At 53.2% G+C, this 15,937-nt stretch overlaps 5 protein-coding genes across 5 annotated transcripts; 4 read left to right on the forward strand and 1 right to left on the reverse strand.

Annotated features, from left to right (window-relative positions):
• Positions 1-1,760: 1,760 nt before the first annotated feature.
• A1O3_08100 (uncharacterized protein) lies at positions 1,761-3,651 on the forward strand (the record flags this gene model as incomplete). Its single annotated transcript, XM_007738199.1, has 3 exons — positions 1,761-1,940; positions 2,002-2,296; positions 2,351-3,651. The coding sequence occupies 3 exons, from the start codon at positions 1,761-1,763 to the stop codon at positions 3,649-3,651; spliced, it is 1,776 nt and encodes a 591-aa protein (XP_007736389.1).
• Positions 3,652-4,472: 821 nt separating this feature from the next.
• Positions 4,473-5,134, reverse strand: A1O3_08101 (uncharacterized protein; the record flags this gene model as incomplete). Its single annotated transcript, XM_007738200.1, has 2 exons — positions 4,473-4,785; positions 4,908-5,134. 2 exons carry the CDS (start codon positions 5,132-5,134, stop codon positions 4,473-4,475), a joined length of 540 nt encoding a protein of 179 aa, XP_007736390.1.
• A 1,368-nt stretch (positions 5,135-6,502) lies between these two features.
• On the forward strand, positions 6,503-6,919 carry A1O3_08102 (uncharacterized protein; the record flags this gene model as incomplete). Its single annotated transcript, XM_007738201.1, has 1 exon — positions 6,503-6,919. One exon carries the CDS (start codon positions 6,503-6,505, stop codon positions 6,917-6,919), a length of 417 nt encoding a protein of 138 aa, XP_007736391.1.
• A 1,016-nt stretch (positions 6,920-7,935) lies between these two features.
• A1O3_08103 (uncharacterized protein) lies at positions 7,936-9,138 on the forward strand (the record flags this gene model as incomplete). Its single annotated transcript, XM_007738202.1, has 2 exons — positions 7,936-8,896; positions 8,951-9,138. 2 exons carry the CDS (start codon positions 7,936-7,938, stop codon positions 9,136-9,138), a joined length of 1,149 nt encoding a protein of 382 aa, XP_007736392.1.
• A 703-nt stretch (positions 9,139-9,841) lies between these two features.
• A1O3_08104 (fumarate hydratase, mitochondrial) lies at positions 9,842-11,355 on the forward strand (the record flags this gene model as incomplete). Its single annotated transcript, XM_007738203.1, has 3 exons — positions 9,842-10,043; positions 10,091-11,114; positions 11,169-11,355. 3 exons carry the CDS (start codon positions 9,842-9,844, stop codon positions 11,353-11,355), a joined length of 1,413 nt encoding a protein of 470 aa, XP_007736393.1.
• Between the last annotated feature and the right edge of the window lie 4,582 nt (positions 11,356-15,937).

A 15,937-nucleotide genomic window follows, 5' to 3' on the forward strand; every position in this document is an offset into this window, starting at 1 on the left:
TCGGTCAATTCGGTGACACAGGGCGCAGTGAACGACACCTCGAGACTAAATCAATGGCAGGTGGAAGGTACGGGCACGCCGATGGACGACAGAAGCAGTCGAAGGCACATGAGAAGTACCGAGGACTGGTTCAGCACTCACCGTCCGTTCAATCTCTGGCTGCTGCAATTGCGAGGTACACGATCAAAACCGATGGTGCTGTTGAGTGACGCGAGTCTAGAACTCGGGGCTATTTCCCACATGCGGCAATTGTCCCGTCTCTTCCAAGATTTGCAGAAATGTCAACTCCCAATCAGAGAATGTGTGTGTATTTTGGATCACTGGGGAAGGATGATATGGGGAGGAGATAGCTTCAGATTGTTGCCTTGGACAGTCTCGTGGTCCGTCAAGATGGTGGAGGTCTTTCCAGTCGTGGAGACTAGCAACAATCTGCACGCGACAAGGCGACTCGGCTAGGAAACCATGTCCATCTCTTATTTTGTCGTATTCTGGACAAGATCCTCCTGCCCATATCCGCCTTAGACGAGCCTATAGAGAGTAGAGGGCGAACGCGGCCGACAGATGCCTCGGTCCCTGGCTGTCTTCGGCTATAAGCAGTCAGTGTTAGTGGTCAGATGTCGAAGCATTTTCCCAGATGTGGCCAGGCGAGCACAAACCACCACTGGCATGATGATCAACGACAGGAAAATGGGGCATTCCCTAGTAGAAATGCGGAGAAGTAGATCGGATTGGCGGGCATCCCGCACTCATGCTGAAGCCTTAGCCCTCCTAGCGCCAGGTGCAAGGGCTTAGGGCTAAGGGGCCCTTCAGCTGTGTATATCGAACTCGGCAAGTCGATGATGCATAGATGGGCCCGTCTCTTTTGTCTCTTGCACCTCCAACCTCCAACCTCACCGCGTGCTCCTAGCCTTGGTCCTAGTGTCGCTTAGCTTATCTGCATCCCCATGGGGATTTCCCTATCATGTCCATTTTCTGCCGTCTCACTGTTTCCACGGTAAGGCCGTCGGTATATCTGGAGGGCAATCATAACAAACGACAAGCCAACAGGCAGCGGCCATGCGTTTGATGAGAGTCATGCTGGTACGCTGGATGAGGTGTTTGACGTGCTCAAGTCGACGGGACAAGAAACACTCACAGATCGAACGGAGGTGCAAGACTGGATGGTGGCAGGTGGCGTAGCTGCGGAGCGGGGTGGGAAGTCCTGTGTGCTTCCTGCTTCCTGTTTGCGCAGTCTGCCAAGGACCATCAAACACCTGAATGCTTCTCCATCTCTCTCCTGCTGCAGTGTATCAACCAACGCCACGCTTCCAATCAACTTGCCTCTAGTCTTTGACCAGGGTGTCTTCCTTACCATCATCGCTGGCAACCCTGTCCATAAGCTGCGAGACGCAGGGTCACCAACCCACCGGACTCGCTCCGACCGTCCCTGCACGGTGTCTCGCCGCATGGTTCTCCAACATTTGCCTCGTACCCCTCTAGACTTCTCAAGGTTAAAGTCGAGCACGTTGTTCTCTGACATGGGGCACGGTGGGCACCCAGATATGAGGAGTTAGTACTTAGCCAGGTTGGTCAATCGGACCACCTCCAGATCCAGACCCATCTCTTTCACCTGGACTCTATATCAAGTACCGCCTCTCCCTCCTCGCCCTTCCTCCTCTTCTTTTCTGCTTCTCCTTTTGTGCGCATTCCATACTCACCTCCAGGTCTATGCACTTTGCCGACCCGTGACTGTCCTTCTTGCTTCCCCACGATAGCCCATCATGGCCACCCAAGCAGATAGTTCCAGTGACACGCAGGCATCGCCGGTTGTCAACAAGGAGATCACTGCTCATATCGAGCATGTCCATACCAATGAAAAGGTTCCAGGCCATCCTGGCTATTATGAAAAAGATGGTCTGCGCACGTATGGTGATGACGAGGATCATGACCATGAGCCTCCCGTGAGTTCCCTCTTGTCGACTCAGACGTATGGTTGCTAGATGCTGATGATAGTCGTGATAGATGACCGTCACAAGAGCCCTGAGCTTGGTCGCCATGGCCTTCCTCTGGACAGGCTCCCAGATTCCAGTGTATATTCTGGGCGGGATACCACCGTACATCTATAGCGACATAGGTGGCTCAGATCGTTGGATTTGGTTTGTCCTGGCTTACCTACTGGCTCTGGCAGCCATTTGTCCATTTGTCGGCTCGATATCCGATCTCATTGGAAGACGCTGGGTCGCTTCAGGTGGTTCTGGGTTGCTTATCATAGCCATGATTATCAGCGGTACTGCGAAGAGCATGGAGGTCTTTATCGGTAACGAGCCCTCACTTGATCCAATCCTCCCAATACTTACTTACTTTCTGGCAGTCGGCATGGCATTCTCAGGAGTCGGCGCCGGTATCTGCGAGCTGACATCCCTGGCCGTCACTGCCGAACTTGCCCCAACTCGCAAACGAGGAAAATACGTCGCCATCCTTGTCTTCACCATTCTCCCCTTTTGCCCATCGGTTTTATGGGGTCAATTGATCGCCCATTATGCTGGTTGGCGGTACTGCTGTCTTCTCTGCGGCCTGTGGGCTTGCGTTGGGTTCTTTGGCACCATAGCCTTCTATTTTCCCCCGCCTAGACCGAACTCCCGAGGGCTTACCAAGAAGGAAATCATTGGTGAGATTGATTTTGTTGGTGGTGGGTTGTCCATCTCCGGTATGATCCTGTTTTTGGCTGGCCTGCAATGGGGAGGCTATCAATACCCATGGCATTCCGCCCATGTGCTCGCGCCTCTCATTATCGGCGGCTTCTTGCTGTTCATTGCGTTTCCTTTTTGGGAGATCAAGTTCGCCAAATTTCCCATGTTTCCATCGCGCATGAGGAAAGAGGCAAGGATTCTCACCCTTACCTTGATCATTACTGCCATCTCGGGCGCCAACTTCTTCTCGGTTATCATGTTCTGGCCTACGCAGGCCTTCAACGTCTACGGCCATGACCCAGTCGGCGTGGGTGTTCGAGGAATTCCCATCGGTTTCAGCATTCTGACTGGAGCTTGCGTCGTCCTATGGCTTCTGTCAGTCTTCCGCGGTCACAACCGTGAACTGATGATCGTTTCATCTGTCCTCATGACAGCAGGGTGTGGAGCGCTCTCAGTCGCCCGCATTGACAATCTTAACACACTCTGGGGTCTTCTCATTCTTGGAGGTCTCGGCATCGGCGGCATTGTCGTCCCTGCCTCCATCATGACCACCATTATTTGCCCGGACGATATCATTGCGACCGTCGCCGCTCTCACTCTGTCCATTCGAGTCATTGGTGGATGCATCGGCTATACCGTGTACTACAATGTCTTCATCAACAAGTTTGTTCCCAACGCCACAAAATACATCGGGGGCACTATGGCATTAGAGCTGGGGATCACCAACGTCACCTACATCACCGAGGCCATTGAGTACACGGGAGCTGCTCTGTTGCCGCTGATTAAGACCATTCCTGGCATCGCTGGTAACGAGACGGCGTATGAAATGGTGGTGGTTGCCGGCCAAACTGCTTATGCCGAGAGTTACAAGTACGTGTACTTGACCAGCATTGCCTTTGGGTCGATCAGTATCTTGTCCAGTATTTTCCTGGGCAATATCGACAAGTATATGGATGACCATGTTGCGGTGGTTATGCACTAGATTGGTGCACGGGAAGATGGAGATGCGGTATCGTTCTGGCGCCAGCATAGATACCTGGTCAGTCCATGCTGAAAATTGTCAATGTTGTCATACAATGTCAGGTCATGATGCTCAAACATGCAGAACAGGCATCGATCGCGCAAAGAAGTTCGGTGGAATACTATACATATATTAAAATGAGATCTTTTTCACACTTATTTTGACCAGCTGTCAAAGCTTACATGATTCAAGCCACCAGACAACTCAGAGGAAAGAGGAAATGGGATAATGTTCATACAGGAAGTGACCCATACTTATACTCTGCAAGCCTCGGAAAATTCGGGAGACAGCTGAGGAAAAGGGTATTTATTAATAGCACCCGACAACATGCTCGTATCCACGTATTTCGCATCTGCTTACCGAACGACAGGCGCCGCAAGTGCCAGACCAGGGGGGTTTGATCCCAGATTGCCTGATAGGCCAGGACATGCACGTTCGATTGTTCCTCCACGCAATGGCGGCGAGCAGACGACTATGGTACCTAGACGAAGTAGGTATTTTAAGGGGTCGAGTTAACCGTTAGTACCTGAAAATCCTCACGTGTTCGAGATTCGGGATTTACGGCATATTGCTCGAGATTGGAGGACTGGTCGACATCGGGCCGTAACTCTCGGCCTCTTTTGTTTTAGTCGTGAACAGGTAACGGGGAGGAGGTTGATGATATGTGGTATTGCTTGCTTGTACAGTGTCACTAATGGCGACCAATATGATCTGGCCATCTTGACAACCCCCCTCTTCAAGGGGCAGGCCGCTCCTATAGATCCATCTTCCCCAGCCCACTCCTATAGATCCATCTTTCCCAGCCCACTCAACTCTAACTCGGCCAATGTTTCTCCACCCGTGTCTAACTCATCATCCCCCAGCACGGCGTCGGGAGAGGCATCGGCGTCGTCAAACCACAGGCGTGCACTTCCGTACGAGATGCAAAGCTCCTCTCCGGCTTTGATGTCCCGCAGCGTGGTATACACGATAACATCTGTCTCGGTGTTGCGTTTCCAACCCACGTTCTGGCCTCGGAGTGAGTGGTTGAACATTGACCCCAGCCCCAGCGCGAGCGCTTGGGTCATGGTGCGGCCGGACTCGGAAGGCCAGTAGCTGTCGACGAGAGAAAAGGAGGTGGTGTGAGCATACTCTGTATAGAACCGAATCGAATCGAATTGCAGGAGAGGCGCAATGGGCGGGATGTGACATTAGACAAGGACTAAGGGTGTTCTTACTAGGTATAATGTTGGAGACGGGTGTGCTTGGTGTGGTTCTCGACCTCATCCTCACTGAAAATCAACACGGGGCTGACATCGACGACGGTGCTGCGGGGAATGTCTTGGGTCGCAAAGACTCCTCGCCCTAAGAAATCCCGAGGATCGGTGCTTGTCAGGCCTTGCTCTGCTATGGTTCGACCTACTCTGGAGGTGGCTTTGCCAAAAGTCACAGGCCAGGAAAGCATGGAGTCGGACAAAATCACAACAGCCAAAAAGTGATTTTACTGGAGGGCCGCAGTGGCGTGCGGGCTGGCGACCTACCTTTGGGCGTGTTCAAGACGAGAACTAGGCCTTCCGTCCTCAGAAGGGGTTGTTCTCCTGGCGGAACAGAGTCATTTGCTGGCATCTGTGATCTCCCAGTCCCAGATGAAATGAAGAGAGTGTGTGGACTGCAGAGTGAAAGAGAAAAAAGAACGACAAGGATTCACCAACATGCACTGCCGATACAAGATGTCCAAGCACCAACAAACCAGCCACCGAAAAGAAAAGCCCTCTCCGCCCTCTTGTACTGTGCGTCCGTCCGTCCGTCCGTCTGCTGTAGTCGCGCGATGTTTGCTGGGGATTGAAGGAGACGCTGAGGGCTCGAGGAAGAAAAAGATTGCATAGTCCCAAAAGGGAATGGCGCAAAGGTCACGGGATATGACGTTGACGGTGCCTTACCTCCGAGGCCTCGCCCGGTCTGTATCCGTACTCTCTCTGTACAATCTCCAGAGTACAATCCCCTCGTCTCCAGTGTACAGCCTCGCCCATGCCCTTCGTTTGCTGTAAGGCCGTAACCACGTATCCTGCGCTTACCGTCGTCAATTATTGATCCAGGTCTGGCGCAGGCTGTGCTGCGAAGTGCCTCGTTAAGGCATGAGCCATGTCCCCAACAATGTTGGTGGTGTGATGTTCATCCGTGAGAAGCCAGGCGCCCCATCTCTCGATCTCGTTCTGTTTCTATCTCATTCATGCTTGCAGGCGACCATACTAATGGCAACCAGATAGTCAGCCTAATTGAGATCTATCACAACATCTGCCACTTCACACAGGGACCAAGTTGCGGCATTTTCCCTATGACATACGACGGAGAGGCTCGGCAGCCCATATTGATTCAGAAGCATCTTTCCGAGCATATCCGGCCACTCTGCTGGGCCAACCAGGAGCGGGATGCCTTGAAGTAACGAGACCCTGACGGGCACAGCCTTGCACTTAGATTCGCTGTGTACCTTTTGAAACATCCTTAGTGGTCCTTTGTGGTTTCCCAGCTACCTGACCTCGGATGGCTCCGGATTTCGGATTACCAACAGTCTAAAATGTTCCCGATTGATAATAGGTTGAGCCATATACTGTGATTTGGATCTGCGGCAAGCGGCGGCAACGTCATCGAGGTGTTTCGGTGGTGGCCTCGTGGCTTCTGGGCACCGGCACGAGAACATAAGTATGGCGGCAGTGTTCGCCATACCGGTTCTTGGGATTCCAGCATTCAAAGCAAAACATACCACACATATTACCACAAACAAAGCCTACAAGCTAAATCAAACATCAACATCTACTCAACTACCATAAGTACAATGGCAGAAGGATTCAACGGCATGGCCATAGACCAACCAGCTGGCGCCAGCAAAACCAACCCATATGCTGCGGAAGCATGGCTCGAACCATGGCTCATCAAGCACTCGGAGTTCTACCGCAAGCACATGGCGCACGGCCGGACAGAAAGCAAAGCCACCCGTCGTCACAGCGAGGTCTCAGAGGCTCTCGAGTCGAGAAACAACTCAGTCACGGCGCCCGAGCCCGAGCATCCCGTTGCCGTTGACGCTGGGGTTGCACCTAGCCCCGGAGCCACAGACGCAATGCCAGTGCCTGTCGAACAGCCGAGACAGAGCGATGCGGGTGAGACTGCCACCCACGAAGGGGCGGTCGAGACCAAGAAGGAAAAGATGCTTCACAGCTGGCGCAAGCATCTCAGCTGGCACCCTCATCCTTAAAAAATGCGACGCCTTGGTTGTTTTTGTTGTTCCGGGGAGAGCACCTTTACGATTATGATGGCACGAAGGCAGAGAGGCGAGGCTCGGTGACCTGCCATGTGGAGGAGTTGCATAAGATACCCAGGCTAGATGCCAGCCAGTCCATTTAACATGACTTATATCCATTGATTCAACCTGTTACGGATTCGTCACCGGCCTACATGTAAAGAGGATAATGGGACGACTACTTGTTGATACATGCTATGTTCCCTGGGCACAGCTCAGTTCATTTCACTAGTCGTATGCCGGTCTGCCTGTTAGGTCGATTGGTGTCCAGCAAGAGAAAAAAAAGATTAGTGATAGCTAGTAACTTGGGCAGCATTGATATCTTCCTATCGACAGCGTCTTAGTAATTGACTGGCGCCACCGTGTCGACGCTGACATATGTGTACTCCAGAGTTCTGGATGTCTCGACGACCAAGTCTGCTTCCTGGCCGAGAAAGCAGACAGGTCGGCGCAGTCACGTGATATTTCTCGGGCGAGAGACAAACCCACGTGATCACAGCTCCTGTCAAAAAACTCCGGTGGGGGCTGGCCGCGGAGCAACGGCCAATGAAATTGCGAGAAAGCCAGCAGCCTTGGTCGCGCTTCAGCCACGCGTGTTGTTGAGATTGCATACTTTTGACCCTTGGTGGTGCACATGGTGGTCATCCCGATGACCTGAGACGGAATGGTTCCAGGGGTCTCAGCGAAGCACTGGCAGCCAGCCGGACACTCTCCTCTCTGAATATGGAGTAGTAAAGTAGCTGGTCAGCATTGTACTCCCCGGCACCAAGGGTGACCTGGTCCAATATCATTTCTTCGGCCCTGCCCTGAACTCCGCCGTCTATTCGAAATATTCCCCGACCGCTCCGTCTCCACTTCCGCCCTGACTGTATTTATCACACCTGGCCCCAGCGTGTCGCTGTCCTTCCTCAACTCGTCCTCGTCCTTTGAACTCATCTCCCCCCAATCAGCCTTTCTCCACGACTTCCACGATGTCTGACCATCAGATTGTCATTATCGGTGCCTCCTTTGGCGGCCTCGGAGTTGCTCAGGGTCTCCTGAAGCAGGTCCTACCTTCATTGGGAGACAAGAAGGCCTACAAAATCACCCAGATTGCTCCCAATGACGAGTTTTTCTGGAAGATCGGTGCCCCAAGAGTCATTGTGAACCCTACCTCCCTCTCTCTGGAGAAGACTCTCATCCCAATCGCACCTTACTTCAAGAACTACAAACCTGAGCAGTACGAATTCATCAAGGCCTATGTCACCTCTATCGATCCTTCGAGCAAGACTGTCCACACCAGCACTTCCGCTGCCGTCCACTATGACTCTCTTGTCATTGCTTCAGGCACCAACTTTTCGACTGCCCTCTGGTCCGTCTCAGACGGCTCCGAGCCTCTGAAGGCCGCTCTTGAAGACATCCATGCACGGCTGCCCAAGGCGCAGTCTGTTCTTGTTGCAGGTGGAGGGGCGGCCGGTGTGGAGACCGCAGGCGAGCTGGGCGAGGTCTACGGAAAGAAAAAGGAAATCACACTCTTGTCAGGTGCTCCTAGTCTGCTCCCTAGACTGCAGAACAAGAAATTGGGTCAAGATGCCCAGGCTCGACTCGAGAAGATGGGGGTCAAGGTGATCAATGACGGCATCCGCGTTGTGGAACACACTCAGCAAGATGGCAAAGAAGTATTGAAATTGAGCAACGGAGAAACAAAGACAGTCGACGTCTACATTGAGGCGACGGGTGACAGACCAAATACCAAGTTCGTGCCTCAGGACTGGTTGGACGACAAGCAAAGGGTCAAGACAGATCCTGCAACTCTTCGTCTGGACGTCCCCGGAGTCACAGGTGTTTACAGCATTGGATCAGTTGCGAGCTACTCTGACGGCTCGGTCTTGGATATCAAATTCGCCAAGCCGGCTCTCTTGGAGAGCATCAAGCTGGATCTTCAAGGACATGGTAAGCTGACCCCGCCTTGGTCCTCACGCAAGACAGTCACTAACAAGATCTCAGCTGCTGGCCCTCGCAACAAGAACATCTACAAGAAGATCACCAAAGACATGCAGTTCGTGCCCCTCGGCTCCCAGCAGGGTGTTGGCGTCGCTTTCGGGTGGAAATTGCCTAGCTTCCTGGTGAAGATGGCAAAGAGCAAGGATTTCATGATTGCCAATGCAGTCAAGACCATTGATGGAACTGCTTGACCAGCTCAAACACTGGTCCATAGGTCCCCTCTGGCATATTGTCGTGCGATTTTATAGAGATACCCGGTCTGTTGGAGTGGCTGCCCGAATTGGGGTCGCATCTTGAGGCGAAATCAAGTTCTGGGGGATTGAGAAATAGAGCTCGTCCCTAATAATAATAGTCAGATAAACCAGGGTTGGCTCCTATTAACGTGTAAGCATCGTGGAGTCCAGCAATGGTATTTTGTTTCTAAACATTTTTATTTCGCGGTTTGGGGAATTTGACATCGGGCGATGTCGCGGGATTTTCCGATTCTTGTGAGAAAGCAGAGCTTGGAGCTTTCCCGAGAGAGGCCCGCAGCCAATGGACGCTTGACCGGCGGCCTCTTCCAGAAAGGTGCTGCTCCGTCTTCGCAGTGATCAGTGAATACATTTCCCCAAGCTCCTGGTCGCATTCATTTCATATCCTGTACTCTCCTTGATCCGACTGACGGCGCACACGATGTTGGGGCGGGTTTCTGTAGCAGTTAAACCTTCGGCTTCAGCAAAGCTGACTCTGTCACATGCATCCAGCGCGGTGCGGAGTAACAGCTCGGTCCAGCTCCTGAGAACATCTTCCCAGCGATTTCACTCTTCTTCCCTTCCTCCAATCTCACGATACAGCCCCTCGAGCACCTACCGAGCTTGCGCAAACACCTCCCGACTATTCAGCACCACCGCGAGAATGGCGGCATCTACCAGAATAGAGACGGATGCCTTTGGGCCCATCGAGGTCGAGTCGGATAAATACTGGGGTGCGCAGACACAAAGGTCGTTGGGGAACTTCAAGATCAACCAGCCTCAAGACCGGATGCCTGAGGGAGTGGTGCGAGCCTTTGGGATTCTCAAGGGAGCCGCCGCAGAAGTCAATGTGCGATTTGGCCTCGGTATGCTCACTCCAACGCAGGCCGCATGGAACATGGACTAAACAAAGGCATAGATCCTAAGATCGGAGAGGCTATCAAGCAGGCCGCGGCCGAAGTGGCATCTCTCAAACTCATCGATCATTTCCCTCTCGTCGTCTGGCAAACTGGTTCGGGCACACAGTCCAATATGAATGCAAATGAAGTCATCTCCAACCGTGCCATCGAGATCTTGGGCGGCCAGCTGGGTAGCAAGAAACCGGTCCATCCCAATGACCATGTCAACATGTCCGCCAGCTCCAACGACTCCTTCCCCACTGTCATGCACATTGCCGCCGTCCTGGATTTCGAGGAGAGGCTGATTCCGGCTCTGACCAACCTGAGAGACGCCCTCCAGAAGAAAGTCGAAGATTTCAACCACATCATCAAGATTGGCAGGACTCACTTACAGGATGCCACACCATTGACCCTTGGTCAAGAATTCAGCGGTTACGTCGCCCAGCTCGATCGAAATCTCGAGCGGATCACGGCGACGCTCCCACATTTACGGCAGCTGGCTCAAGGTGGTACTGCTGTTGGGACAGGTCTAAATACATACCAGGGCTTTGCCGAGGGTATTGCTGAAGAGGTCACCAAGTTAACCGGCACCAAATTTGTGACGGCCCCCAACAAATTCGAGGTGTTGGCTGCTCACGACAGCATTGTGGAAGCTTCCGGATCCTTGAACACTCTTGCTTGCAGTCTTTTCAAGATTGCACAAGATATCAGGTACCTCGGGTCTGGTCCGCGTTGCGGTCTGGGAGAATTGGTCCTCCCCGAGAACGAGCCGGGAAGCAGTATCATGCCTGGAAAGGTCAACCCGACTCAATGCGAGGCCCTTACCATGGTTGCCGCCCAGGTCATGGGGAATCACACTGCCGCCACCATTGGAGGCATGAGTGGACAGTTTGAACTAAATGTTTTCAAGCCTCTTTTGATCCGAAACCTTCTGCACAGCAGCAGGATCCTGTCTGATGCGATGAACAGTTTCGTGGAGCATTTAGTGTTGGGCTTGAATGCCGATGAGAAGAGGATCAGCACTCTTTTGCATGAAAGGTATGCACTGGCCCTGGCCGGCCCTGTCGGACTGACTGCTAACGTGATGTCCAGTCTGATGCTTGTCACCTGCCTGAACCCGGTCATCGGTTATGACATGGCGTCCAAGGTTGCGAAGAACGCTCACAAGAAGGGCCTCACCCTGAAACAGTCAGCCATGGAATTGAAGGCTCTATCGGAGGAGGATTTCGACAAGTACGTCCGACCGGAACTGATGTTGGCACCAAAGGAGAAGAATTAGACCAGAAGTTGAAGATGGTGAACATTCCACCGGTAAGGTTACTGGCTCGTATTCGAGATCGTATCCGAGAACCATAACCGTTCTTCATTGTGCAGCTACCGGCCAAAGCCTATCTCGGAGTTGATCAGTGTTGTATATTTTGCTTTACATTTTCCAAACCATTGTACTGCATCTGCACAAGCGTTCCTGGGCTAAAGGCGACCACAAGGTCTCGCCTTTCACACCTGTTGATATTCTTTCTTTCCGAGATCCGTCGCAAATTGCATCGTTGAAGTCTGTGGACACCCCTGGCCGGTTCTCCTCCCTTGGTTGCGTGCCCATGACTTGCTTTCCCGGGATAGACCCAGACCCCTTTGTGGCCGCACCGAAGCTTCAGCCTGCTGTTCTTGTTCTGTCCTTTGGTTCTGGCTGTGCCATGTCCATTCTCTATTCCTGCGTATGCTCTCGGTCCAAGGTGGCCATACCACCATACCACCTACCACACGCGCGATCCCTTTCCGAACCATGGAACTTTTATTGAGAACGATTCGTCCCCATTGTCTCGTATCTCGAGAGACACAGGTCTTGGGTGAGCGAAGCAACCACATCCCACATCCTATCAAGGCATCGTCTGCCTAGCGGCTCAGCTGTCGGAATGAGATGGAATCTCGCCATTCTCTTTCTGCCGCGCCTTGTCACTGCCGCCAGCTGTGTTCTAGACTTAGAATTCACTACCATTCTCTTTATGCCGCACCCTGTTACTGCCGCACCCTATATTCTAGACTTGGCGTCCTCAATTTGAAGCACTGGGGTATAAGTATCTCCTCCTCTCCGATCTTTCTCTTCCTTCTTCTTTCTTTTCTTTCCATCACTCGTCCTGGTAAGTACAAAACTGAGGCGCCTTCAGCAGGAGAGCAGTTCCGGTACTCTACTACTAATCTCCATTACAGTTGGCTCTGGCAGCTCTTGCTGGCTGCTGGCGAGCTGCTGAAGGCGGGATGGTTGGAGTGTCGCTCTTACAAAGGCTCATCTTTGTAAGAGCGGCCGGGTCCTCAGAACAATGTAGATGTAGTATTAGCTATAGGAAATGAAATGACTATGAATCTAAGTCCTCTGGCTTGTCGTTTAGGAAGACGCTTTTCGCCCAAGGGTTTGCCGCAGAGGTAGGTAGGTAGGTAGCTAACTGGCCACGACGGGCGACAGGCGACAGGCGTTCGAGTATCGGACCATCCATCAGCGCCCGGCTGGAGTAGGGCCTAAGCCCTTGGGAAGGTCTGTGTCTGTATCTATGTTTTTGCCCAGAACCGAACCGACGTCCTGTCCATGGATGGGCTCCTGCTATGGGCTCCTGCTCCTGCGAAACCTAGGTCAATAGAAACCTCGGTCAATATCAATATCATCCTCCTTCGAAACCTTGGTCAATATCATCCCCATTGCGGCTATTGCAACAACAAACCCCCACCAGCCTTGGCTAGCGAAGCGGCAAAGAGAGAAAGAGAATACACGCATCTCACCTGGATTCTGCTGCTGCTCCTCCTTCTCCTCTCGTGGGATCTGGGGCTCAATCCGAGGTCCTCAAGAGCCAAGGCCAAGGCCAAGTCGAGCGGAGCCTCGTGAAGGCAGCGAAGCGAAGCGAAGTGAAGTGAACCGGCACGCCGCATCCTCTCCTCTTTAATAATGGAGATCCCGGACGATCCAGGTCTCACGGGCATGCATACTTGCTTGGTTCATTATCAAACAGACACTCCAGTCCTGTCCTGTCCCGTCACGCGACCTCGTCCCTCTGGAGTCTGGCGGCCATTATTGCCGTCTGTGACCGTGACCGACTACGCTACAGTTACTACACCAAGTGGACCGGGCCTTGGGCCATGCTCCATGGGCCATCAATCATTCTGTGAGTGAAAGGAAAGACGGAGACAGAGACGGCTTCAGCAGATCTACCCTACCCACACTTCCACTTCTTCCCCGGATCTCGATCCGGATCCAGATCCAGATCCAGATGGCAGGTGATTGATAAAATGGGACTGGGACTGGGACTGGGACTGGGACTGGGACTGGGACTGGGACTGGGACTGGGGACTTGTCTGTCTGTCTGTCAGGCTAGGTCGACGGCAGCTTCACAGTGAAATGCCAGAACGGGGCCGGCCATGATGTTCTCTTCTCTTCTCTTCCCTTTCTTTTAGTCTGAGCCGGAGCTGGGGCGTGAGCCTGAGCCTGAGCCTGACAGACAGACAGATCTTGAGCCCCATCCCGTTCCCTTGCGGAGCTCCGCTCAGCTACATACCACGCTTCACTGTGACACACAGAGCCTGAGCCGGAGCCTGACAGACAGATCTTGAGTCCCTTGCCCTTCCCTTGGGAAACTCCGCTCAGCTACATACCGCGCTTCGCACACTCTCTCATACACACACATCCCTACCTTTGCCCTCCCTCTTCCCAGCCTTTATTTAACGACAAGATCGAACCCACTACTCCCAGTCCGCACATCGACCTCTTCATATCCCCTCCTCGTCTCATCCTCATCCTCATCCTCGCTAGGCATAGGCATAGGAATAGGCATAGACATAGACATACGCTCAGCTCAGCTCGCTCGCTCGTCCGTCCGTCCATCCATCCGTCCCTTCTCCAGCAGAGTCGCTGCAGCCCACAACCGAATCTAATCAAGGCTGCATTGCAGCGTGATGAGGTGAGGTGAGGTACACCACACTACGACACTGCACTGCACCACAGTACAGTACAGGCGGTGCGATGGAACCTGAACCTCCAAGGTCGTCGGCGTCAGCGTCAGCGTCGGGCGAAAAGGCGTCCCAGGCCAAGAGGCCTAAGGCTAGCACCGGAGCCACTACTGACTGAGCGGACTGCAGTGGCTCACTGAGGCAAGGCCACTGATGCAAGGCAAGTGACTTACCTGGGTTGACTGTTGACGTGAGACTCGAACTCCCCACCGAACAGAACCGATGGCTCGGCGGAGCGTTCAAGTAGAAATGCTGGTGCTGGGTCCCAGGGCAGCGGCAGCGGCGGGTCGGTCGATTCTTCTGTCTTCTGTCTTTTGTTCTGTCCTCTGTCTCTGTGTCTGTGTCTCTGTCCCGGTCCCGGACTGAGCTGAGGGCCTGAGCCCCGACTTACCAAGTGTACCAAGTGGGCTTGTCCTCTGTCCCTGTCCCGGTCCCGGGCTGAGGGCTGAGGGCTTAGGCCCGAGCCCCGACTTACCAAAAGGGTTTGGGCCTGGGCTTTCTGTCGGCGAGAGCTCCATTGTGGGCTCGGGCTCGGACTCGGGCTCCATTGTGTGTGGGTGTGTTTGACTGATCGATCGGACCTACCTTGACCTTTGCATATTCCACACAGAAAGGGAGAGAGAATGGGAATGGGAATAGGAATGGGATGGGAATGGGAAATGGAGGACTCGGGACAGAATGATGCGAATGCGATTCATTGATCTTGATCTTGATCATGCATATCATATGTACGGATACGAACAGACCATTTTGTCGCGTGACATCCATACCATCGACTTGGTTTTCATAGCACGTCGTTCGTTTCTCTCGTCAGGAGGAGGCCGGTCACATAACCAGATGGGCCGGCTTTTCCGCTTCTCGTGCACCGTTATCCGCCTCCTTGCATTGTTTTCCGCTCCCTGCGGCTCAATATCCGCTCTTCCTGCTCGTTAATCCGCTCCTCCTGCACTGCACCCACTGCTTTCATCTTTCGGAGAGAGCATCCTGACTCCCGAGAGGGCCCCGGGTCTAAGAGGGGGGAGGGGCGAAACAGCCTTGGCCTGATCTGGCCAGCTTCAGCTTCGACATGAGTGGAGTGTCCCTGAGGGGATCATGATGTCTCTCCTAACATTTCCATTATTTTTGGCAAATCCCTAGTCTCCCCGACGAGAATCCTGTAATATGGAGTACGGAGGATGTGATGAAGAATAGGTTTCAGTTTAAGGTTTGCGAGTCGAGTCCCGGACTCCACTCCTCTAGTCTGGATGCTTAGTCCTACCGGCGGCAGCGGCAGCGGTATAGGGCGGCAGCGGCAGTGGTATATCTCATGACATGAACATAATGGCATCTTCCAGTCGCCAGTCGCCAGGATATCCTTGACATGTGTAGAAATATCTCGCGATTCAATTTCCAAGGCTCCGCCCCAAGTGTCAGATGCAATTGGTGAATTGTCCTGCGTCCCGTCGTCTTTGTCCATAACCAGGCACATGATGAAACTCGGCGAGAGATACAGCAGTACCGAGCCGTCCCTCGCACGGGGTGAGGCCAGGGGGGTTTGAGCATCGACCAGTCAGGGTCAGGTCTGGGTGAAACAGTGAAGTAAAAACCGGCATTTTGTTCTTGGCAGCTCCAAGTGGATCAGTAGAGTAGGTTTGCTAACGACAACAACCCCCCAACGGGGCTCCAACGGGGAGGGGGTCGAAGCAGGACCAACATTTGTCAAGTTGGCAGGATGCAGGATGCAGGAAGCAATGCACTAGGTAGAGTAGAAGTCAGCTCCCACCGAACCGAAAAAGAAGGTTAAGGCCAAGACAATTGATTGCCAGTGCGCATTCATTCAGTTGAGGCCCAGGCGTCGGAGGGGATTGATCATTGCAGTGCCTACGCCG

Source organism: Capronia epimyces (genome assembly GCF_000585565.1).
Source record: "Capronia epimyces CBS 606.96 chromosome Unknown aczIQ-supercont1.7, whole genome shotgun sequence".
In the NCBI taxonomy this organism is placed as follows: domain Eukaryota; kingdom Fungi; phylum Ascomycota; class Eurotiomycetes; order Chaetothyriales; family Herpotrichiellaceae; genus Capronia; species Capronia epimyces.